Below are 26,125 nucleotides of genomic sequence, written 5' to 3'. Positions count from 1 at the left end.
TTGGTGTGTCACCCAACACGTTGCTCCACTTCATCTGTGAATGAAGTAATCCCTGTGCAGAGACCCTAGCGGCACACTGGAGGTGAGGTGACACCAACTGAGTGTCAGGCATTTCAATGATAAACACCAAAACTCACCATTGTCAAGGACTTCCCAAATTCGTGACTGTTACCAGAAAACCCTGACCAACCTAGTGCATGCATGAAGAGACATACAGTGGCTTTGCAAGCAGGATCAGACTTGGGTAGAAGCATGGTGATGTTGATGCCTTGTCCAAAAAGTGTACAACGGTGGCATCAAGGGGAGGAGGACAACTATAAAGCACTGCCAGATGTGCCAGAACAAATACTGGGTTATTCAAAGCAATGAAAGTGCTTCTGCAACTCACAGGGCACATGTGCCAAGGTTCCTGGCTCACCGACAGAATCACCAGGCTGCTGGGGGTGGACTCCATTTCAGTTGATAGGTGTTAAACAAAAAATATGATCCCAGAAAGCTGCATAAATAGAAATTCATCTAGGAAACTAGGACCATACCAGACTGGTGAAGTTCAAGGGAGAGAAGAAGAAAAGAAGAGATACTCAGTGAATGATATGCAGCAATGGTCCTGGGAAGGAAAAAAAAAAAAAAAAAAAAAGTGAAAAACTGAATGTATTTTTGGTGGAAGCACTTACTAGCTCAGAGCCATGAGCAGGAAGATCCTCTCCTGCTGCTTGGTCCTGATAGTGGTCAGGACAGTAAGGCTTTCTACAGAATACAAAATAGACAGGCTTGCATAAAAATAAAATGCAATTCCACAATTCACTTTCCCTTTCAATGAAACAAATTGCAAGGCTGTACATACTGACCAACTTCTTCAGACGGAAAGAAAAGGGTGATATAATTCACTGCAGCCAATTCCTGCTATTCCCTGACAGAAAAGCGTCCCGTGACTGGTATATATCATTTTATTAGTTAGAACGGCTGCACTATACTTCTGATACCAGATGATATCATACAGCCCCGTTCTCAGGGTACAGGGGGACGGGGGAAAGGGAGGAAGAGGCAGTAGGGGGGAACGGAGGGAAAAGTGCAACGGGGGAAGGGAAAGGCTTTTCCCCCTTCCCGTGCCCCGGAAACGATTTCCCGTCTCCGCTCCTTGCCCTTTGGCCGTGGCTTACGCGGTCCGCTGGCCTACAGCGGTTCCGTGGGGAAGCGGCGGCCGCGGGGGGTGAGCGGCGCCTGAGCGCTCGTAGCCTTCCCGCGCAGGAGCGCCGGGCCGCGCCCGCCGCCCGCTCCGCCATGGAGGACAAGTACAGCGGGCAGGCCTTGGCCGGCGGCGGAGTGTTGGGGCCCGTGGATGCGCCCAGCGCCCGGTAATGGCGGCGGGGGGGAGCGGCGAGGGGGCTGCCAGTCGCCGAACGTCCCTCTGGGCAGCAGCGGGCTTCCCCCTTCAGCCTCGCGTAGCCGGCGGCCTCCTGCTGCCGGGCCGCGGGGAGGGGCAGGGCTGGCGGCGGGGCCCGGGCCCGGGCCCGGGCCCGGAGCGGCGGCGAGTGCGCGGCGGCGGGCCTTAGCTGCCCTCTCTCCTCTTGCAGGCTGACCCGGTACATCGCGCTGCTGTGCTTCACCAAGTGTTTGAAAGCCGTGGGTCTGTTTGAATCTTACGATCTCCTGAAAGCGGTGCATCTCGTGCAGTTTATCTTTATAGTGCAGCTGGGGTGAGTGTGCCGGGGGGAAGCCTTGTCCACCGCCCTAACATCATGCCTTGTCCACGGCGTTCTCTGTCACCGTCAAGCTTATACCCTGCATTATGTTGTTACAGAGTAATCAAGGAGAAGGCATAGCAGTGTATCCAGGAAATGTTCTGTTCATAGCAATGGTTTTCCTTTGTATCTCTGCTCGCTATAATTTCATAATCATATCTCAAGCTTAAAGCAACCCATAAAGAAAATCAGTAAAACCACCTGCTCCTCACAGGACTACCTAAAACTAATCCATATGACTAAGAGCATTGTCCACATGTTCCCTGAACTCTGACAGGTTTGGTGCTGTGATCACTTCCCTGGGAGTCTGTTCCAGTGACTAACCACCCACTCAGTGAAGAGCCTTTTCCTAATGTCTAACCTGAACTTCCGCTGAAACAGTTTCAGTTCCATCTCCTCATGTTCCATCGCTAGTCACCATAGAGAGGAGACCAGCACCTCCTCCTCTGCTGCCCCCCTTGAGGCAGTTGTAGGCTGTGGTAAGGACACTCCCTGAGCCTTGTCTTTGCTAAACTGAGCAAACCAAGTGATTTACAAGTCTTTCCCTCAAGGTCTTCCAACATCTTAGTTGTCCTCCTCCAGACACTCTCTAATAGCATGATGGCCTTCATATGTTGAGGCACCTAGAACCACACACAGTACTCATTGTGGGGTCACACCAGTGCAGTGTAAAGTGGAACAATTACTATCCTTGACCTGCTTGCTATGATGTTCTTGATGCACCCTGGGGCATGGTTGGTCCTTTTGGCTGCCAGGGCACACTGTTGACTCACATTCAACTTGCCATCAACCCAGACCTCCAGATTAGGTTTCCTGATGATACAAAGCTAGGAGCAGTGGCTGATACACCTGGAGGCTGTGCTGCCATTCAGCAGGACCTTGATGGGCTGGAGAATTGAGCAGAGATAAACTTAATGAGGTTCAACAAGGGCAAGTGTAGGGCACTGCGCCTGGGGCGGAAGAACCCCAGGACCAGGACAGATGAGTGCTGACCTGTAGAGCAGCTCAGCTGAGATGGACCTGGGAGTGTTGGTGGATGACAAGTTGACTATGAGCCGTCAGTGTGCCCTTACAGCCAGGAGGGCCAGTTGTAACGTGGGGTGCATGGGGAGGAGTGTGGCCAGCAGGTTGAGGGAGGTAATCCTCCCCCTCTGCTCGACCCTGGTGAGGCCACATCTGGAGTCCTGTGCCCAGTTCTGGGCTCCTCAGCACAAGACAAACAAGGAGCCACGAGAGTCCAGCAAAGGGCCACAGGGATGGTCAGGCCTCTGGAGCATCTCTCTTATGAGAAGAGACTGCAGGAGCTGGGCCTGTTTAGCTGAGAGGAGACTGAGAGGGGATCTCATTAATGCATATAGATACTCAAAGGTGGGTGTCAGGAGGATGGTGCCAACCTCTTTTCAGTAGTGCCCACGGACAGGACGAGGAGCAATGGCCATAAACCAAACCACAAGAAGTTTCACATCAACACAAGGAAGAACTTCTTTACATTGAGAGTGACAGAGCACTGGAACAGGCTGCCCAGGGAGGTTGTGGAGTCTCCCTCTCTGGAGACATTCAAAACCCACCTGGATGTGTTCCTGTGTAACGTGCTTTAGGGGGCCCTGCCTTGTCATGGAGATTGGGCTGCATGATCTCAGAGGTACTTTCCATTCCCAACAATTCTGTGATTCTGTGATCTTCTTCAATGAGGCTGCTCACCAGCCTCTCGCCCTGCAATTAATACAGTATTAACCAGAATTACCCCACCCCAGATGCAGAATCTTGTACTTGGTTTTGTTAATTTTCATACACTTGGTGGCTTTCCATCTCCTGGTTTATCCAGAAATCTCTGTAACTCCTGTGTACCCTCAAGAAACTTAAGTGGTTTTGCTACTATGAAATTGATCACATTATGACAGTGCTGACTATAGGAGGCTTGGGAATGTCCAGATTTTCTCAAGGGTGTAGAAGACATGCTTTCTTCCTTGTAATTTGTATTCCTGTAGTTTTTTTGAGCTTCCAACTGCTCCTTTTCCCCTGATAAAGAGCTACAGTGTAGAAACTGATAGCCAATATACAGAAACAACCTTTGCCGATGCAATCCTGCATCATGATTAACTGATAAGATATGGAAGAGCATTTCTGTAATAAACTTACAAGGGCTGAAACACTTGGAACTTCAGTTTTATCTTTTATTTCAAATTTGTTTACATTTCTGGCCCTCTTGCTTGCATGCTCCCCTTACCTGCATATTCCCAACCATCATAGTCTTTCCTCTTCACTCTTGATCCAATTTGAGGAACACGTACACTGTTTATTACCATTTTCAACAAAGACTGTGTGTTCACATTCCATATAAATGGGTGTATGTATCTTGCCAGTAAAAAGCCATAGTACTATTTTTCCTCAAAACTTCTGAGATCGCAAATCTGTAAAGCATAGGTAGACTTCTCATTAGCCGTTCTCTAAAGAACTTGCCTTTAAAGTTTACCAGAACTGCAGCTCACTTGGCATCACATTTATACTGGTATCTGACACATGTAATGCATCAGGGAAAATAAAAGCAGTGAGTATAGTCAGGCCTGCTCATGAAAAATGTAGAGGAAGACGTTTTGTAAACTGAGCCTGATGTGAGAGACCTGGTTATTTTGAACTGCTTTGAATAAAAAACTGTGAACTAATACACTAATAGAGAACATTTTCTCCTTTTAACAGGTCGGCATTTTTTATGGTTTTGTTTCAAAAACCATTCTCCTCTGGAAAAGTGGTAACCAAGCGTCAGGTGAGTTGGTCTATGTAATAGTGATTCACATCTTTGTAGATATCCTTGACAACTTGGTTCTTGCCAAAAGTGAAAGCAGAACAGAGAGTATTCCACTTGGAAGATATGGTTGCAGTTTCCAGAAGGGGTGTAAGTAACTTTTTGCCTAGTGCACTGTAAAATTTTGCAAGTCAGTATTTTAGCTTTTGTCAGCTCCTTTTGAGAGTATTGTTTAATGATTGCTCCTTGGCTCCATACAAGCACCTGTTTTGAGGACTGGATTTTCAAAAAGAGCTTAGTCTGCTTCACTGACTTTGACAGTTTAGTGGGACAGTTTCTGGACTGCCGGAATGTCAGAGTGCCCCAGTCATGTTCCCTATGCTAAAAGAGTGCTTTCTGCATGGTGCATTGTGATAAGGGGCTAGTCTAACTGCTCTTCAGATCTGTATTCAGTTCCTAGTATCCTGAGAAGCTAGAGCAGGGCAGGTTGGAACCTGCTGTTTTATAAGAAACAATTTTTCTTCATCTGCCCCTTACTCCTCTTCGGTTTATGTGTGCACAAAACCTGATCTGTGCACAGTGTTATTGGGGTAAATGCTAAGTAGAAGGGATCTGAAGGACTGCCAAATGTCAGATGCTTTCATGATTAGACAGGTATAAACTGCATCTTTGATTTGTGTTGAGAAAAATTCATCCCTTTATAGTTTCACTGTTGCTAACATTTTTATTCCTGGATTTGAAGATGATGTTTGCCATAGGCACTTTGTCTTTCTCATGTATTTCCAAAAGGAATTACTTTTATTAAAAAACTTACATTTAAAGTTAATAGTGTATAGAATAGCTGAATTAGAACATGCTTCCTGAAGAAAGAATTTAATATATGCATAAATATTCGTAGACTTAAGGTCTTAGTCTCTTTGTCTTGGATGTTTGATCTAGTTAAATAAATATTTATCAGATATATAGACAATAATTTACAAAATAACCAGCGTCTTTGGCAGATAAATGAACTTGATTTTTTTTCAGCCTTCTTTCCAGGCTTTTTGTTAAAGAGACTTCAGACTATACTAGAAAATGTACTACTGTGGTAAAAAAGAAATAAGTAATTCTGGTTCTTAATATCTCCAAGCTTTAGTTGCCTGACAAAGTAGGAAGGAAGATAATCATACTCTAAATTCTGCAGGATTTGCAGAGCATATGTTTTACACTCTATTTCCACAGCTACTCTGCTGAAAAAATACTAATAATGGGGTGTTTATTTTGAAACTGTGGAGAAATTTATAATGAAATACCTTTCTCTTGCAGTGGATGAGAATTTTTAAGCATGCTGTTGTGGGATGTATCATTTCACTCTTGTGGTTTTTTGGCCTTACTCTTTGTGGACCACTGAGGTAATTACATATTTACAATGAAGAATGGTTTCTCCTTTTATGCTATTTTTTGTGATCTTCCCATGTCTTGCTGCATTGTTTATTATTTTCTGTCCATCAGCCCATAACGCCAGCCTCTTGCTTTAGTGTTTGAGGTTTTAAATAAATCTTTGTGCTTTTTCCTGTGAACTCTGTTGTGCTTTCCTTTGGAAAAACTATGTATAATTCTCTGTAGAACTTGTAATTGTCTTTATTCATTCTTGAGACAGGATGCTAGGGAAATTCTTGATAGTGCTTGAACTGCTGATGTGAATGATATAACAAGAGAACTGGCTGTTACAGTGAATGTAGTTTTTGTAATTTCCATAGTCTCATTAATTTAACTCAAATTGTTGAATTAACTGTTTGAAGTCCATGGCTTGACAGCCAGTGGTAGCAGCTTGTATTCCCATACCAGTTGACTAGAATCAGTTTCTGCATTTGTACCAGTTGACTAGAATCAGTTTCTGCATTTGTTACAGGGCACTTCTTTACCTGGCCACGTGCCAATGCTGTGGTGGAATTGGGTAGCATTAGTGCATATGTATACTCCCAGTAAAATCGCTTGTGCTGTTTGTTAGCAGTGTTGAGTAACTATTAAAGAATAACATGAGAATTCAAAAAATGAAGGTTAATGTATTAGAAAGCATCTTTCATTAGCAAGAGGCAGGTAAAGCCTTAAATTGTACATTTTAGAAGTTGAGGTTTTAGGCCAACAAAGGAAAAGGCATACCAGAGAATAACAGGATTTGTTAATACTGTGGTGCCTTTCTGGGTGCTGGCAGTCTTCCCAAACAGAACCAGTAAAGTGGACCCTAGCAGACTGTATTTTTACGCAGAGAATGACAGAAACACTTGGTAAACTTGACAGCAATTATTACTTTCATGTTCTGCTCTGGAAAGCTGTCAGTATAGCTTGTTAGTCAGCCTTTGTGTTCTGAAGGAGATGGTGTGAAAGTCAGAATTTCTTATTTTCAGCAATTGAGAGGTTCTGAGGTTGCATAAACTGCTAGATCAACACCTCAATAAAATGCATGTAGTACAACAGAACAAGACCTCTTTTTTTCTGGGAACCAGAAACTTTGGTTTAGATGAGGTGTTGTAATAAGAATAACAATTCCATCTTGATCAAGTTAGTATCTTGTTGTGTTATTAGAAGAAAGTACAGTTTAAAGCAGTTTATAAATGAATAATTTTTATCTGTTCCTTGAGTTACGAAGTTCTTGTTTTGTGATATGTCTAGCTGTCCACAGCCAGAGCTATTGCTGCTGAAGGCAAATAGATTTGCATTTATCCTTTTGAATTGTTTAAATTTGGTGTTGAAATCACAGGCTAAGTCTTTGACTGCTCTGTCATTGAATTTTAGCTGAAATCGTAAATATCAAGCTTGTGATGGAAACTCCTTGTGACTGGGCATAAGTGTTTATTTCACTTTTTTTATAGGACATTGTTGCTGTTTGAGCACAGTGATGTGGTTGTGCTGTCACTCCTTAGTGTCTTGTTCACAAGCTCAGGTGGAGGACCAGCAAAGGTATTTAAAAATGTACTTTATCAAATTTAAGAACTAGTGAATGCTAAAAGTTCAAGTACTTCTTTACCTGGAATGGTGTTTGGGATCTATATTCATCGAAACTGTGCTTTGTGTAGCTTAATTAGTGAAATAATAAACACAGCATTAAGAGAGAAACAGTGGGTGAAGCTCTTGGTGATCTGTAGCACATGCCTGAGAAGTTTCTCTGTTTATATGGGGAAAAGAATATTGAGAATTATTTTTGCACTTCAGCAATCTTTGTAACGTGGTTTGGAGTTCAAACTGATGAGCGGACGTGTGTGTGTAGTGGTCCTGCCCTTTAGGCGCTGCAGTCCCACAGTACAGTCTCCATATCATTGCCTGTCCTTTCAGTGTCAGTAGCTTTTCACAAACTTTGTTTTTTTCTGCCAGAAGGTTCTCTTAAGTATTTTAATGTCTGCATGAGCCTGTATGTGCTGAATACTTGGGCACAGTGCTTCATGTAATCAGAAATCTGTACTTCTGACATCCTTTGTCTGAGTTCCATTACAAACAATTTCACAAGGTGTTCCCTAACTGTGCCTTATCAGCCCAAGATAGAATAACCTTATCCCAGCACCTAGGAATCTTGGCCACTCTCACTCAAAAATAGTGGCAATTGGAGAAGGATGCCTTACAATATCATATACCTGAGGCTAGAGTACTTGTTGTGTAAGAGGAAGGCTGTCTTTGGTGCTGCCTTAGGCTGGGAATTTTGAAATCTCTGTCTCATAACTGCTGCTGGAGTCCCGTAATGACTTTTAGGGTGCTGTTAGAGTGAATACCACAGTCATCTGCTCTGACACTCCTGCCCCCCTCAAACTGAGATACTATAGCGATCAGCGTGAATTTCTTAATCTAGAAGACAAATCTTATCTCCAGCCAGTCACCCAAAGGTGTAGAGAGCTTTTTTGTCAGTCTCTACCTTAGTGGACCATACTTGACAGTTAAGATGCACATGTGAGGCAGCAGAAACAAGGGAGTGATAACCCTGTCCTCTGAATATTTCAGCTTTATGAAGTGAACTGTGGTAAAGAGAAGACAGCTGACTTTCTGAAACAAGAATGTGATAGCTATATTTGGCTTCAGAAAATTAATTGTAATATTATTTTTTAGGTGTAGACCTCGGTGTCTTGCCAAGATGATGACTACCAAAATTGCAGTGTTTTAAGTCTGCTGGAAGCTCTGCAAGCTGAGATTTCATACTTGCTTTTGTCCATTCCCCATAAAAACAGTTGCTGCAAAGCTCTGCTTACTCATAGCCTTTGTACAGTGCTCTAGCCTTTATTCCCCTAAGACAAAATTCTACAGTTTGTCCACTAGATCTTCTTCACAGCTCCCTGATGCTACAAAATATTAAATCATCAGGCTTAAGTAGCACATTTTTTTTTTCTCATGTTTTCTTACAGAACTAAAATATGTTTATCTTGACCAGGAGAGGGGAGGAAGGAAGGAACTGATTTCCTGGATTTTTTTATGTTAAACTGTTACAGCACATTATAAAAATATTCTGAGTGGTCTTTGTTTGGTTTTTGTGTTTGGTTTATTTTGGTATTTTTATTATTTTTTTTACAGACAAGAGGTGCTGCATTTTTCATCATAGCTGTAATCTGCTTACTGCTTTTTGATAATGATGACCTCATGGCTAAAATAGCAGAACATCGTATCCTTTCTTGTTATGTGTAAAAGCAAGTGACTATTATTACTGGAGCAGGGAGAACGTAAAGTTGAATGCACTGAGTTAAATATGCTTGCATCTTTCTTGATAGGAATCTTATCTACTAATAATGTTCTAGCATAAGATCTTACTTTTATGTCTAAATATTAATATTTACAGCCAAATAAATGGCATTGCTTAGTTTGATAACTTAGAACACAGCTATAGATTTTAAATCTAAAAAGTAAAAAAATCTAAAAGGTAAAGTCTCCCTGCCCATTTGCACATACCAGCCCATTTAGGATTGCCAGAAATGTTTTTCATCAGCTCTGTTAATCATAGAATTGTAAAATGGTTTGGGATGGAAAGGTTCTTAAGATCATCTAGTTCCAGCCCCCTGCCATGATGGGCAGGGACTCCTCACAATAGGTCATGTCTCCCAAGGCTGTCTCCAGCCTGACCTTGAACACAGCAGGGACCCAGCATTTACCACTTCTCTGGGCAACCCATTCCAATTCCTTTGCCAGCCTCAGAGTAAAGAACTTCTTCCTTATATCTAACCTGAACTTCCCCTGTTTAAGTTTTAACCCATTACCTCTTCTCCTATCACTACAGTCCCTGATGAAGAATTCTTCTCCAGCACCTTTCTAGGCCCCCTTCAGATACTGGAAGACTGCTATGAGGTCTCCACGCAGCCTTCTCTTTTCCAGGCTGAACAGCGCCAACTTTCTCAGCCTATCTTCATATGGGAGGTGCTCCAGTCCCTTGATGATCCTTGTGGCCCTCCTCTCAACTTGTTCCAACAGCTCTGTGTCCTTCTTCTGTTGAGGACACCAGAACTGTACACAATACTCCAAGCAGGTTCTCACGAGAACAGAGTATAGGGGCAGGATCACCTCCTTCAACCTGCTGGTCACACTCCTTTTGATGCAGCCCATGTCACTGTCGGCTTTCTGGTCTGCAGCTGTACATTGCTGGGTCGTGTTCAGCTTTTCATCCACCAGCACCCCCAAGTCCTACTCCAAAGGGCTGCTTTGAATCTCTCTTCTTCCCAGCCTGTAGCTGTGCCTGGGATTGCTCCGACCCAGGTGTAGGACCTTGCACTTTGCATTGTTGAATTTCATAAGGTTGGCATTGGCCTACCTCTCAAGTGTGTCAAAGTCCCTCTGGCTGGCATTCCTTCCCTCCAGGGTATCAGCTGAGCCATACAGCTTAGTGTCATTGGCAGACTTGCTGAGGGTGTACTCAGTCCCACTGTCCATGTCACCAACAAAGATGTTGAACAGGATTGGTCCCAACCACGGTACCTGAGGGACACCACTCGTTACTGGTCTCCAGTTGGACACTGAGCTGCTGACCACAACTCTTTGTGTGTGGCCACCCAGCCAGTTCTTTATCCACTGAGTGGTCCATCCATCAAATTGATGTCTCTCCAATGTAGAGACAAGGATGTCGTGTGGGACAGTGTCGAACGCTTTGCACAAGTCCAGGTAGGTGACATCAGCTGCTCTACCCCTGTCCATCAGTTCTGTAGCCCCATCATAGAAGGCCACCAAATTGGTCAGGCAGGATTTCCCCTTAGTGAAGCCATGCTGGCTGTCACCAAGCACCTTGTTGTTTTTCATGTGCCTTAGCATGGTTTCTAGGAAGATCTGCTCCATAATCCTGCCAGGCACAAAGGTGAGACTGACTGCTCTGTAATTCCCCGGGTCATCCATTTCCCCCTTCTTGAAAATGGGCGTTATATTTCCCTATTTCCACCTGACTGCCTTCACCTGACTGCCATGATCTTTCAAATATGATGGACAGTGGCTTAGCAACTTCATTCACCAGCTCCTTCAGGACCCACTCATGGATTTTATCAGGTCCCATGGAGTTGTGCACATTCAGGTTCCTAAGATGATCTTGAACCTGATCCTCTCCTGCAGTGGAATTTTCATTCTCCTAGCACCTGCATCTGCCTTCCAAGACTTGAGAGCATGGTCAGAGCATTTGCCAGTGAAGACTGAGGCAAAGAAGTCATTGAGATCCTCAGCCTTCTCCAAATCCTGGGTAGCCAGTTCTCCCGTTTCCTTCCAGAGAGAGCCCATGTTATCCCTATCCGTCTTCTGTTTGCGACATATCTATAGAAACCTTTCCTGTTACCCTTGGCATCCGGGCCAGATTCAACTCTTAACTAGGCCTTAGCTTTCCCAACCTGATCCCTAGCTTCCTGGACAATGTCCTGTATTCCATCCAGGCTGCCTGTCCCTGCTTCACCTTCTGTAAGTTTTTTCCCTCAGAGTTTTCTCAGCAGGTGGTTATCCATCCATGGAGGCCCCTGGTCTTCTTGCCCCATTTCCTTCTAGTCGGGATGCAACTCTCCTGAGCTTGCAGCACATGATCCTTAAATATCAGCCAGCATTCTTGGGCCCCCTGCCCTCTAGAGCTTTAACCAGTTTTATCCTTTTTCATTAGGAACTCTAGACATAGTGACTGTAGCCTGTGTGCAGTAAATGGTTGACAGGCTGGCTGGCAGTCTTTTCTATATATCCAGAAAGATACACAGAATCACAGAATGGTTTGGGTTGGAAGGGAGCTTTAAAGGTCATTTAGTACAACCCCCCTGCAGTACGGCAGGACATCTGCAACAAGATCAGGTTGATCAAAGTCCCATCCAACCTGACCTTGAATGTTTCCAGGGATGGGTCATTTACCACCTTATCTCTAGTCTGAATCTCCCCTCTTCTAGTTTAAAGCCATTACCCCTTGTTTTACTGCTACAGGCCCTGCTAAAAAGTCTGACGCCATCTTTCCTAGAAGCCCTCTTTGATTATGGAAAAGCCTCTCCAGAGCCTTCTCTTCTCCAGGCTAAAAATATTGAACCCTCTCAGGCCTTCCCATGGAGAGGTACACCATCCCTCTCATCTTTCTTGTGTCCCTCTTCTGGACTTATTCCAACAGATCCATGTCCTTCCTGTACTGAGGACTCCAGAGCTGGACACAATACTCCAACTGGGGTCTCATGAGAGCAGAGGAGAGGGGCAGGACCACCTCCTTTGACCTGCTGGTCACGCTTTTTTTAGTGCAACCCATGTCATTACTGGCTTTCTGGGCTGTAATTGCACACTGCCAGCTCATGTTCAGCTTTTCATTCACCAGTACCCTCAAGTTCCTCTCCACAGGACTGCTGTCAACCTCTTCATCCCTCAGCCTATATTGATACCAGGGGTTGCCCTGACCAAGATGCAGGACCTTGCACTTGGCCTCTTCTCAAGCCTGTCCTGGTCCCTCTGGATGGCATCCTGTTCCTCAGGCATGTTGACTGTGCCATTCAGCTCAATGTTATTTTCAGATTTGCTGAGAGTGCACTTAATCCTGCTGTCTGTGTCATTGATGAAGACATTAAATAGTACTGGTCCCAGTACAGGCCCCTGGGGAACACCACTACTCTCTGGATGCAGCCATCCAGCTAGTTCATTATCCACTGAAGTCCATCCACCAAATCCATCTCCCAAATTTAGGGAGAAGGATGTTGCAGGGGACCTGGTCAAAGGCCTTACAGAAGTCCATATAGATGAGGTCTGCGCTGATGTAGTCACTCTGTCACGGAAGGCCACTAGGTTGGTCAGACAGGACTTGCCCTTGATGAAGCCGTGCTTGAATCACCTTCCTGTCCTCCATGTGCCTTAGCACAGCTTCTAGGAGGATCTGTTTCATGGTCTTCCCAGACACAGAGGTGAGGCTGACAGGTTGGTAGTTCCCAGGGTCTTTCTTTCTACCCTTCTTACAAATGGACACAGTGTTTCCCTTTTTCCAGTCGCCAGGCTTTTCCTGTCTGCCAGGAGTTCTCAGGTATTGCAGGGTATCTCAAAGAATTACTGTGCTTCTGCAAATGCGGTAATCTCAGTTCAGTTGCTGGGCTGAAAAGTAATGTGAAGTAGCCTGCAGTAGCTCCAACAATGGATGTTAAGCTGCAAAGTGGAAGCTTACTAACATGCTTTAAAAGTCACTGAGTAAATTGGAAGTAATTCTGAAGTAAGTTTTCAACAGTTCATCTCAACATGGTAAAGCATTCTGGCAAAAAGTGGTACATCTAACAATGGGCAGTAAAACCAAACAAGGTGACAGTAAACTTAGTGAAGAAATAATAAAAACATGGAATTAAACATGCAAATAGTATATTCAGGGATAGCATTGATTAATCAATTGAGTTTTCAGTAAATAAATTTATTGTTAAAGTGCCCTCTAGTTTTCCCAAAAGTTACTATGATTTTAATATTTGATGCATTGTACTTGTCAATTACTCTTTTTTTTTCAAAGTTTAAGTATTTAGAAACTGGAATGATGAAACTTTAGATACATCACTGTTTTAGTGCTTTTTATGAAAATTGATCTAATTTTTAATGCTCTTGAATATATTTTTCAAAGTCTGGTTGCCAAAATTAACTTAAATCCTGTACCATGATACCACTGTGCAGTATTCAGCAGTGACTATGGTCTTATGTTTAAAATGTACACACACACCCCCCCCCCCATATTTTTAACTACCTATTTTCTGTGGAAATATTTTAATATTTTCTAAATTTTAAGAATCTGACAAACCCTAAAGCTCAGTTTGCTTACTTCTGCGTTCTGTTGTCTTCTACTACCTTTACCTGTTCTTTGGATTAAAGGGAAAAAAAAATCATCAAATGAAATTCTGCCTTAACTTTCTTTTATTTAGCTGAGGGGCATCATGACAGTGCTCTTACCCATGTTCTGTATACAATAATTGCTTTCCTAGGTGTTGCAGATCACAAGGTAAATAACTTATATTTTAGTAGGCTAATATTTATCTAAGTTTTGCAGATAACAGTTTCACCAACTTAGAGCTAATCCAAACCTAAATCAAAACCAAAATGTTCATCATCCCCACCCCATGTTGGAACTGAACTAGCACTGTAATTTTTACATCCTGATTGACTCTGAGCAGCTTCAGTACCACAAGCCAAACCCTAGCTTAGTCTTGTTGATAAAGTGGCTGCACTGAGGACTAAACCAGGGGAAAAAAATATATATGCAGCAGCTGAGAAAGTATTTATGTAAAAATAAATCAAATGTTAAGAGAGACTGGTTAACTGTGTGTAAAGCAACTGTGACCTAAGGGAGATGAGATGCTGTGTGTGTATCTTGTGATTCATTTATAGAACAATTTTGAAAGGAAATATTGTGAAGAAATGTGGTATGGTGCAATTAAAGGTAAGTGAAGGAAAAGGTTAAGAGAAGCTTAGAGACTAAGGTGACATGGCACTTTTGGGCTTTATGTATGCTTCCAACACTTTTTTAATAATAGGTGGAAAGCCACATTTCCTGTGATTTTTCTTTTTCCTCATGTGCTCTTCACACCAAATCACTGTTGTATACAGATTAACATTACTGAGAGTTTTAAACTTCAAGTCATACCAGGCTGTTGTGAATAGTATATATCCTAGTGAATAGTATGTATCCTATATCCTATAATAGTATATGTCCTATGTACAGCTGAGGTATAACCATGTATGCTGTGCTACTGTTTTTAACTAGAATAACAATTACAGTAAATAGCCTGCCTTTGCCTTCTGTTGATAAGGAAAGCATTTTAATCTTTTTTTCAGTCACGTTGGAGTGAGGTATTGGGCTCTTAAGAAATGCTAACAGGATCCCTCTGTGCTTCCAGGGAGGAGTACTGCTTCTGGTACTGGCATTGTGCTGTAAGGCTGGTTTCCACATGGCTTCCAGAAAACTATCTGTAGATGTAGGTGGAGCCAAGCGTCTACAAGCTTTGTCTCATCTTGTTTCTGTCCTTCTTTTGTCCCCTTGGGTCATTGTCCTCTCTCTGACAACAGAGGTAAGGTAGCAAGTACAAAAATCAGTCATTTTTTATAATGCTTCTTGTGAAGTGCAGTTTAAATCTTTCCGTTAAAATAGCTTTAAAATTGCCAACTTTAAAAAGTTGCCATCGTTATTTTTGTAGTAAGCTCTGTTTGAAATTTTCCCTCTATATTTTGATGTGTGTCTGTGTGATATCTTAATTTCCTGTTTGTGTGGTAACTTTATTTCATTTTTCTAGCTCAGATACTATATCCTGGATTCATGTACTATCATCGCACAAGTATTGATGACTGTATAAATACAGGGCTTCCTTATTCCTGAGGAATAGATTGTTGTAATTTAAATACGTGTTTGCTATGCCTGCATGCTTAGGGGAGAGTATACTTGCAAACATTGTGTTGCATGTAGCATTGCTTGTAAGGGCATGGAAGTATTTAAAATAAAGTACTGTGGTGCCTCTTAGTTATATGTGTCTCTCTATATCTGGAATTCTGGGTTTATATGATAAATCGAAAGTGTAAAAGTATTTATGTTGTGATGGATTGTTGAAAACATTTGTAATGAAAGTGAACTATATTTTATGCTAGTCAGTGTACATATAACCACATCTAATGACAAACAACACTGTTTGAAATGTATTTTTTGTTGCAGAGTAAAGTAGAGTCTTGGTCTTCTCTCATCATGCCTTTTGTAACAGTCATCTTTTTTGTTGTGATCCTGGATTTCTATGTGGAATCTATATGCTCTGTCAAGATGGAAGCTTCCACGTGTGCTCGATATGGATCCTTTCTTACTTTCATTAGTGCACTGCTTTTCGGCAATTTTTGGACACATCCAATAACAGACCAGCTTCGAGCTATGAGCAAGCCACCACACCATGAAAGCACAGAGCACGTTCTCTCTGGAGGGGTGGTAGTGAGTGCTGTCTTCTTCATTTTATGTACGTATTCTTATTTATCTTTTAATAAATCTGTTTTTCATGTGACTGGGGAGCCAGTCAAAAAATGGATGTGTGCAGAATTCGTTTGGATGAAGAAGTAATAGGCCTGTTTTGTTGCGGAAGTAATGCTCTAATCTTACATAGCAATGAAATCTAATAATAAACCTCAAGATGAAGTTGACAGTCACTTTGCTGCCTGCGTATTTCCTGTAAGCTTTGCTGGTAAAACATGTTATAAAGTAGCTGTGAAGCTTAGAAACAGCAACAAAAACTTCAATACTTTCCTTGCAGCTGCCAATATCCTGTCCTCCCCCTCCAGGAAAGGGCAAAAGGGTACCCTTATTGGCTATTCCCCTGAAGGCACTCCTCTGTATAACTTCATGGGTGACGCATTACAGCAGAGCTCCCAGTCATTACCTCGGTTTATTAAGGAGTCACTGAAACAAATCCTTGAGGAGTATGACTCTAGGCAGATCTTCTATTTCTTGTGCCTAAACCTGGTAAGTGCATGGGGTTTTGTTTTCTTATTTTCAAACCGAATGACAGTAGTACATGCATAGTACAGTAAGAAGAGTTACTCTTTAATTCCCATTATTAATTGTCTTTAAAGTGACCCCTGGTAGAATAGTTTCATCAGATGAAATGTTAAAACAGAATATTCTTACAATAATCTTAAAGTAAGTGGAAGGTCGTTTTGATTTTTTGTCACACTGCGGGTCTGGTTCTCTATGTAACTCTTACACCAGTAAGTAAATACTTGTATGGTGGTACATTTAAGATTGAAGTATCTCAATGTTACCAGCAGATAAGCTGAATCTGATAGGGTCTTCAAGGATGGGGACAATAAAGTAGTAAGTGTAGGATTAATCACTGTCATTTTGGAGGAGGCTGGTTTTATTTCTAGGATCTCTCTTTCTCAGGTAGGAAAAAATGATTCAGTAAGCAAAACTGATAGGACTTCATTTGCAAAGATCTCTCTTTTCCCCTTGGCAATTATCCAGGAAGATAGGGAGAAGTACTCATGATAACTTTAAGGAATTCCATTATGGAATATGAAAGATTGGAAAGTTTATAGGCATACAAATTAATAATAGTAAACCATATAGGGAAAATGTATGTAATAAAAATGTTTGTGTAACCTTCTCAAAACTAATTCCTAAGATATAAGCAGTCAACTAATTGTCAAGAAAATTGTTTCAGATGTATAGACAGCACTGTGTTTGCATTAATAATAGATCAGATCAGAGTTGTTACACTGTTTAATGACAAAATGCTTAAAATTTTGTGTGCGCAATGTTAGTTTAAAATTCTAAATGAAAATTTAAATTTACTCCTGCAGACGGTTGTTTCTTTAGGTCTAAGGCTTTTAAGAGGGTAGGTTCAGAAATGTCTCTTCATAGACTTGGAATATATCACTTATATTTTGTTGGAGCAAGAGAAAATGTTCTAGAAATACTTCGAACAATACCATTCAAAACTGTGGAGTATCCTATGAAAAGAGTTTCCCACTAGCTACCAAGACATCAAACTACAAGTTAATATTCAAGGGAAAAATAAAGCTTTTTTTTTCCTCTTGCTTTTTTTTTTTTTTCATTTCAGGCTTTCACTTTTGTGGAGCTGTTTTATGGTGTATGGACCAATAGCCTTGGTCTTATTTCTGATGGATTTCACATGCTTTTTGATTGTTCTGCATTAGTGATGGGGCTTTTTGCAGCTCTGATGACAAGATGGAAAGCAACTCGCATATTTTCCTATGGGTATGTATACTAGGTTCTTAAGGACTATCTGAAAATTATTCCACTTGCTCATTTTCAAAACACCCTGCTATAGAGAATGTTTCAAATGTTTTAATGGTACATGTGTCTGTCAGTGTTTTGCTGTGTTTCTTCTGTTCCATTTGTGTTCATGCTGTTCATTCCTTACCTCTGTGAAAGTGTGTCTGAAATACCATCTTAATTTATCTCTACAAATAAAACTTTATCACTGTTAATATTATTTAGAAATTGACTTGCTCCATGTATGTATGTATGCCAGACAAAAATACATGTTGAAAGTCAGCATTCATAAGAGGATTTAAATTTTGCTGACATAATCAAAATCTGTACGGTTAAATTGCATAAGCAGTTTAGCAGTTTCAAAGTCCTGAATGGGCAGTTTTATATCTTTTATATACTGTCCTGGGTTCAGCTGTAACAGTTATTTTTCTCCTTTCTAGTACCTAGTGCAGTACTGTATTTTCAACTTTAGCCTGAGAACAATGCTGATAACAAACCAATGTTTTAGTTGTTGCTCAGGAGCACTTAGTCTGATCAAAGACTTTTCAACCTCATGCCTCACCAGTGAAGAGGGGCATGAGAAGCCTTGAGGGAGCAGAGACAGGACGCCTGACCCTGTGTCTTTGAGGGAAAAAAATCAAAGCCATCTTAATGCTGTATTAAATGTATTGTAACTTTACATATTATAATTCTGAAATTTGTTAAGAGTAACCATTTTTCACTCTCAAAAGTACCTGTGTTTGCTTTCAGGTATGGACGTGTAGAAATTCTCTCTGGTTTTATTAATGGACTCTTTCTGATGGTAATTGCTTTCTTTGTCTTCATGGAATCAGTGGCCAGATTGGTAGATCCTCCAGACATAGATACAAACATGCTAACTGTAAGTGTCATCATTCAGATTGAATGTTTTTTGGCAGTTAGTGGTTCTTTTATGTTTATCTTAATTTAGAAAGAAAAAGGCAGACTAAAATAGCATACACAAGAGATCTAAAGTGTGCCTTGACTTTTTGACATATTCTAATTTTAAAATCCAAACTACATCTAGTTTTAAAATACAAAACTACATAGGGGAGAATGTAATTCAATTATGACAGCTAAATTGATTTCTTTCCTAAGATGTTACAGCTCTAATCTTTTTAGATGGTGGTCTTTCCACAGTGAAAGATACTAAAGAATCTGTACAAGACTAAATTTGGTTCTGCTGTTACATATACCAAGGCTAATTATTACAGAAAAGATTTTGTGTTAGTCTCTGAGAAAGCTGAAAAATCAGACAGGATTCATAACGTTGTGCTGAGTGTGTTAGTGTGGCATAAACAATCATGAAGATGTGCGTAGTTAACTACACCGGTGTCTCCTTCCACAGCCTCTTCAGGGGCTCCCCGCTTAAATTCTCAAGCTTCCATGTGTTTCTTGCAAAAGTAATGGCTTATTTCCTTCAATTTTATGTTTAACTGAGACTGCAAATCCAAGCATTCATTTATCACATTTCCAGCTTCATTTGTTTTGTCTCCCCACACACACACAAGAATTTGTGCTCTCCTGCTGTCTTCGGTAACAAAGAGAAAGATTTTTATGTAGACACAATAAGAAATGTGCAATGCTGGAATCAAGGCCTGATTTTTCGTTCTTTTTAATCTTTAATGCTTGCTCCATTTTAACTACTGATTTTGTTTCTTGGGAATGGAAGAGGTTACCCCCTCCACAAAAGCACAGGCTTTCATAGCCAAGGAGAGGCCTAATGATTCCCAAGTAGGACTTGCTTAACTCCTTTGTTAGCTGGTGTTAACTCTTATACTTTGCTAGTTTTTCAAGAGGAGAGTAGAAAAATAGGCAGAGAGATAAAACGTACAACTCAACCAGTAAAGCAATAATTGTTCACTCTTCAGCCAAGTACAACTTCAGATGGGTGTGCATGTCCTAGATAGAATATACATTTTTTTTTCTTTTTTGCCAGTGAAAGCGAAGCAAAGCTTGTGTTCAAACCACTTTATCTCTTCTTGAAAGTAAATAAAATCAATCACCCTTTCTTAAAACTAAATTTGCTATCTTGCCCCGATTTGTGTATATTAGGTTTTGCATTCTGGTGGTGGTTATTGGGTGGGGGTTTGGAGAGGGTTAGGGAAAGTGGATCTTTTTGAGAGGGGAAGAAGACTCCTTTGAAACTAGCTTGTATACTGAAGGGAATATGGTGAGGAATCCATATTAGAATAATCCTTCTTCTTATGTTAATGCTTTCACAGTTTTCCTTAATTAGGTGCACAGTGACTCTTGATTACCATGTTCTAGAAAGCAAACTTGAATACCTGGGAAGAGGCAGTGAAGTTCACAACTTTTCTCCCTCTCACAGCCAGTCTCTGTTGGAGGGCTGATCGTAAACCTCGTTGGTATCTGTGCCTTTAGCCACGCGCACTCCCATGGGGCTTCTCGGGGAGGCTGTCACTCACATGATCACAGCCATTCTCACCATGGGCACAGCCACAGCCATGGGCATGGCCATTCACACAGTGACCATGGGCACGGCCATGGACATTCCCACGGGTCTTCTGGAGGAGGCATGAACACCAACATGAGAGGCAAGTACACATTGTTGGACCATAAATGGTGTATGTGATTTCCAGCAGACTTTTGAAGATTTTCAGAATGAGACCTATTGCTATGCATCATTCCTAAAATCTCTCTCCAGAAGTGATCTGACAGTCGTTTAGTATGGTATACATGAATTTTTCAAACTGTTGATTCATCAATGAGTTTAAGCTGAAGGAACATAGCTTGAAATGTTTCTTTGTGTGGCTTTCTGAGATGTGGGTAATACGTGGGGATCAATAGAAAGCATTAATTTGCAGTGTTCGCTAATATCAATAAACAGTCAATATTATTGAATAAGCTTGAAGTCCTTGTTCCTAAGTTCTGTTTGAAAAATAAAGTACAAGGTCTCTATCTATAAAGATATTACCATGCTTCTAGGTAGCATGTGACCTCTGGCTGTAAAAACACTGGGATGAGGGATAAGGAGTAAAAGAACAAATGCATACCAGCAATCTGCAATATGCTTCTGTCTGTGACTCAGAAGATAAGGTGGTAAAGATGAAACTGTCTTTTTCAACTCTAAAATCAGAAGCTAACCAAGAAGGGTAATATATATAAAACTACAGCAGAGCTCCTTCTTGGAATTTTTGCCCTAGTAGTTAGGAAGTAGTTATTTACCAACTGCCTGGCTTATAAAAAACTAGAAAGGAATGATTTTTTTGTGTAAGCTTGTCAGAGCATAAGCATTTTAGTGAATAGTCTCATATTCCATTGGTTATTTTACATCCAAATTCAAATTGGCTATTCTGTTGTCTGGCTTTTTTGTGAAGTCTGCCCATACTCTTAGCTATTTCATTATTCTTTAAAACCCTGATGCTTAACTAGCACTGACCTTACAAATGTTTAGAGATTACTTTCCTATGCCCATTGAGTGTCACCCACCATTAAAGCAATAAACTGTGTAAAGTTCCTAGCAGTAACAGATAGACAATATTCTTGCAAAACTGGAGCAGAATCAGCATACAAAATCCAAGTCATGCATTAGTATCTGTCAGGCCAGTGTATTTACAGTGATATTTTTAACCTCTTCTGGGAATCAGTGAGTCCTTCTGTATAGAGTTAAATGAATATGCTGTATAGTGTGAATCACACTAACAATTTCAAGAGTACTCACATTCAGTTTAATCTGCAAATGCCTGCTTAGATCATTGCACTGGCGAGTAAAAATGGGTGGTTTGTTGGGTTTTTTTCTAACTAAAATACTGATTTCTAAGCGAATATTGTTGATATCCAATTAAATATTAGAAATATTATTGTTGATTTCTAATTACATATAAAAAAGATAAATGCTTTGGGGTGGTTTTGCACTGGGTTGGGAAGATAGTTGCCTCTAATAGTTGCTTGAGGTGTGTTTATTATCTTTATTAAGCCATACTGTGTTTCTTTTATTGAGCATATAGGTACCTTTTAAACAGAACTGTTCAACTTAATCAGTTTATTTTGTTTTCAGGTGTGTTTCTGCATGTGTTAGCCGATACTCTTGGCAGTATTGGTGTTATTGTATCCACGATATTTATTCAGCAATTTGGATGGCTCATAGCTGATCCACTCTGCTCTCTTTTTATTGCTACATTGATTTTTCTTAGCGTTATCCCTCTATTGAAAGATGCCTGTCAAGTGCTTTTGTTGAGGATACCTCCAGATCAGGAGAAGGATCTGCATGCTGCTTTAGAAAAGGTCAGAACTACAATTCTAAGTGTTTTCCGATGCAAACACTTGGTAAACTTGAGCAGTTCAGTATGACAGCCTTTGTTGTCTTAGACAACTTCATGTCTCAAGTTGTTTTAAGTCTGTTCTACAGAGATATGACAGGATTGGGAGTTCTACTGATAAAAGTTATTTTGCAACTAAAAGAACTTGAACTAGTTTTTTGCTTTTATGTGTAGTACTGTGATTTCAGATAAGTACACTAACAGCATGGGAAAGGTACTTAGTACTGAGAAAGTAACATAGCAAGTCACAAAAGCCTGCAGTCTTTTTAAACTTGATGTGTACAGTTCAGGCTACAGAATTGTATCTTGAGCCTGTATTGCCTCTTAATTAGTAGAGGAGGACTTGTGTACTTGTCTGCATGAGAACGCTTCCAGGAGGATCTGCTCCATGATTTTGCAGAGCAAGAAAGAATAAATGGAAATTGTCTGTGAGAGGCTTGTGTAGTGAAAGAAAACTGAGGTGCAGAGTGGGCTTTCACTTTATGATGAGGGAAAACAGCAATTCTGGGAGACTGAGGAAAAGTAAAATACTTACTGAAAGCAATCGAAGAGCAGTTCATTAAAATATAATAGGAAAAGCATTAAAAAAAATACATCACAGGAAAGCAATATGCTTGCTACCCCAGCCAGCAGTCGCTTGCTTGCTCCCCACTTTACCACCACTGCTGCCAGTGGAATGGGAGAAAACAAGACGAGTAAAAGCAAGAAAAACTGGGGAGCAATTTAAACTCAGTTTAATATGGGGGGGGGGGGGGGGGGGTAAAGCAGTGCACCAAGTTGCAGAACAGATAGTACGCAGGCAGTCTATAAACAGCAGCCACCATGGAAGCCCCAACACCCCCTTCTTCCTCTAGCCCAGTCTTTATTGCTGAGCACAGTGTTGCATGGCATGCAGTATTCCTCTGCCCAACTTGGGTCAGCCATCCCAGCTCTGTCCCCTCCCCAATTCTTGCCCACCCCCAGCCTCCTTGCTGAAAAGCAAGAAAGCTCTGACAGCACCCAAGCATTGTTCAGCTATAGACAAACACTGATCTGCTACCAGAACACAGATGCAAAGCACGGCATCTTACTGGCTGTTGTGAAAAAAAGTCCAATCCATCCCAGACAGACCAAGTGCAAAAATCAATTTTAAAAAAGTGACAGGTTATGGGAAAATACTGTATCTCTGACTTAAGTCCAGCTATGATAACTAAATAGCTGCTTATCCTGCTTAGTGAGGTAACAAATGCCCTAGAAATGGGTAAATACCCAGCCAGTTTTCTCTTCAGTGTGTCTATTGATGTGGCTGGGATCTGTGCCCTAAATTGTAGGTTTATTTGTTTTTTTTTTTCTCATCCTGTTTAACATTGCACTTTTCTGGGGTTTTCATTTAGTTTTACTTTTAGCTTCTAGTCTTTGACCGTAGTAGCAAGGTGACTTTTGAGTTCTACGTATTTCTGAATGTGTCTTAGCTGGAAAGCTGCTTTGCTGTCCAGCTTTGTTTCCCTGTGAAGTATTTGTCACCAATAGCTATGTACATACACGCGTTTAAAATGTGCTCTTAAATTAAATGCTGCTAATGTAATTTCTTTGCAGATTCAAAAAATAGAGGGAGTCATATCATACAGAGATCCTCATTTTTGGTGTCATTCTGCAAGTGTTGTGGCAGGTACAATACATGTGCAAGTGATACCAGATGTGATGGAACAGAGAATTGTACAGCAGGTGAGTGCAAGGTTTTTACACCCTGCTGTTTTAATTTCAGTTGTAAACTGAAGTTTGAAGCTGCTGCTTGTGATTATTTTTGCAACTATTAGTTAATGTCTCAGAGCTGGTCTCTAGTGCTGTACTCCCCTTGCCTGCTAGCTTGGAATTGCATGAAGAGCTATTTGAAAAGGTGGTTTGCTTTTTTTTTCTTTTCCTCACTGTTGAAAGTGGTACTACATCTGCTCTGAGAAAAGTAGGTGAGGTGGATTTCATGCTGCAAAACAGGCAGTAAGCAGTAGGGATAGCTGCGTGTTAGTCATGGGTTTATAAGTAGCTTACTAGTATCTGTCTGCCTTGGGTTTCTCTTTTCCTTAAAAGGATACTTCCTATGCAAGACCCTGAGAGCTACCCCATATGCAGAAGTTGCAGAGCCATACCCTCTGGAGCTAGTCTTCTCTTCCCAGAAAACTGAATTCTTTATGATGATATTTTTTTTAATCTACAGTACTTCAGAGCCACAGTGCTGCAAGTTACTGGGAGATGTAATGCTAATGTTAACCATACTGTTCTGTTCAGGTTACAGCCATTCTGAAAGATGCTGGTGTAAACAACCTAACTGTCCAAGTGGAGAAGGAAGCTTATTTTCAGCACATGTCTGGACTCAGTACGGGGTTTCAGGATGTCCTTGCAATGACTCAGCAACTAGAATCCATGAAATACTTCAAAGATGGTACTTACATCATGTGATACAAAGTTGTGTTTGCCAAAGGAGGTGTAAATGGGGAAGCCATAGTATTCTGTGTTCGTATTTCTGCCAGGAGATATTGCACATACATGTACAGGAACAAATGTACTATATATTTGAGATTTTTAAGCATACTGTCTTTATTAAAATTGCATCAAGATGCTTTTGTAAAGAAAATTAGATGGACTTGAGTATTTGCTGTATATGTGAAAATTATGCAGATCTTAAATACTGTACGTAGTGCTTATTAAACAGAAGTCTTGCAACTTGTGGATGAGCAGGGATATATTCCATACTTTGTCTTAAGTATGGAACATCATGATTATCATTTCATATTAGTAGTGGGAAATGGAAATAATTTATATTAGAATGCAGACATAGCTTGAAGATTCCGGGTGAAAAACAGCATGTTTTTTATGGGGAGTAAAAAACAACGTGAAGTCGTGTTTTGCAGTCTTTGTTAGATAATATAAATACACAGTTTTTATGTTATATTTTGGCAAACAGATCTGATTTCTAAACTTAATTTTAGTGAGCAAATAGATGTTACCAGTGAAAATTTGTATCAAATTATGTTTTTTAAGGAGAGAAATCCACAGTTAACAGTGAGAAATAGGGAGGGGAGAAAGTTGCAGACACTTCTCTGTTTCCTGAGAAAATCAAAAAAAAAAAACCTGTAAAACAATTTTTTTTTGGTACTTTTTCTCTGAAAAACTGCAAATGCAACAGTTCAAAAATTAAAGTAATTAATCAGTGACCATCCTAGCACTCACCTGAACTTCACCTCTTCAACATACATTACTGTGTTGACTCGATTTTTTTTGTAATACCATAGCAGAGCTGCAGATGTCCTGTAGCCAGGTGTACCTTCAATTATTACCAAAGGAAGCAGTTCAGGTTTGGAATGGTGAGCTGTGACATTAGTCTGCGGCTTGACAGGTTGCAGAAACAAACTGTAAATTCAGACTTCTTGCCTCAAAAGAGAAAGAGTGTTTAAGAAAAAATAATGTGTGTTGGGGTCTTCATACTGTGAAGAAAACAAATCTGTCTTTAGTGAAAACCTGTCAACAGGGTAATACCGTGTCTTCAGAGGTAGTTTCCCTTACATCTGTTTACAGTCTTGCTGTGCCCCCTTCTTGTCTGAAGCCCTTAGATATTTCCTATGGAATTCAGCAAGTCTGTTCAGTGGTTAGTGAGAATGAGTAACATCTTTCACCTGTGTGTCACAGCAGCCTTACTTCGTCATACTGTTTTCTTGTTCTGGTATAAATTTATATTACTGATATACTGATCAGCACCTGAGTATTGTTATAAAGGCCAGACTTCATGTTAGTGGAATTTAAGGGTAGACTGATGTAGGAATTACATGATCAGACCCACCAGCAGCGCAGTTCGGAATGTCCTTGAGCAATTCGTCTGCTCTTGTTTACACAGTTTCTTCTGTGACTCTTACAAACAAGTTTACAATCCATTCTCTTCCTCTGGTGCTGTGTTAAACACTGTCTGCAGTACAGGACTGACTTGAAAAACTGTGCTCAGAACGTTTCTGGAAGTTGCATTGCTTTTGCATGTAGTGATGAATGTTGACTGCACAGGTAACAGTCCCTCATTTCTCAGGGTTGTGCTGCAGAGCCAGCAGAGTGCCCAGAACTCGAACCTGTTTTCTTCAGTTCTTGCCTTTGGCAGTGGTTTTCTCATGTCACCTCCTCCAGAAGGCCCAGGTCACTTGAATAACAGTGCTGCAAT

The 26,125-nt window shown here is 40.9% G+C and overlaps 1 protein-coding gene across 1 annotated transcript; it reads left to right on the top strand.

Moving 5' to 3' along the window:
• Positions 1-1,102: 1,102 nt before the first annotated feature.
• SLC30A5 (solute carrier family 30 member 5) lies at positions 1,103-24,871 on the top strand. Its single transcript, XM_061475875.1, has 16 exons — positions 1,103-1,355; positions 1,575-1,697; positions 4,440-4,506; positions 5,791-5,876; positions 7,338-7,425; positions 9,019-9,106; positions 13,806-13,882; positions 14,778-14,948; positions 15,584-15,872; positions 16,164-16,372; positions 17,472-17,629; positions 18,398-18,527; positions 19,998-20,223; positions 21,687-21,913; positions 23,524-23,652; positions 24,211-24,871. The coding sequence occupies exons 1-16, from the start codon at positions 1,282-1,284 to the stop codon at positions 24,379-24,381; spliced, it is 2,313 nt and encodes a 770-aa protein (XP_061331859.1). The 5' UTR covers positions 1,103-1,281; the 3' UTR covers positions 24,382-24,871.
• Positions 24,872-26,125: the final 1,254 nt, after the last annotated feature.

Source organism: Pezoporus flaviventris, unplaced genomic scaffold (assembly GCF_033815535.1).
Source record: "Pezoporus flaviventris isolate CSIRO_AGI_PZ_B2104156 unplaced genomic scaffold, CSIRO_AGI_Pfla_v1 ptg000090l, whole genome shotgun sequence".
Lineage (NCBI taxonomy): Eukaryota > Metazoa > Chordata > Aves > Psittaciformes > Psittacidae > Pezoporus > Pezoporus flaviventris.
This window is presented reverse-complemented; position numbering and strand designations above follow the sequence as displayed.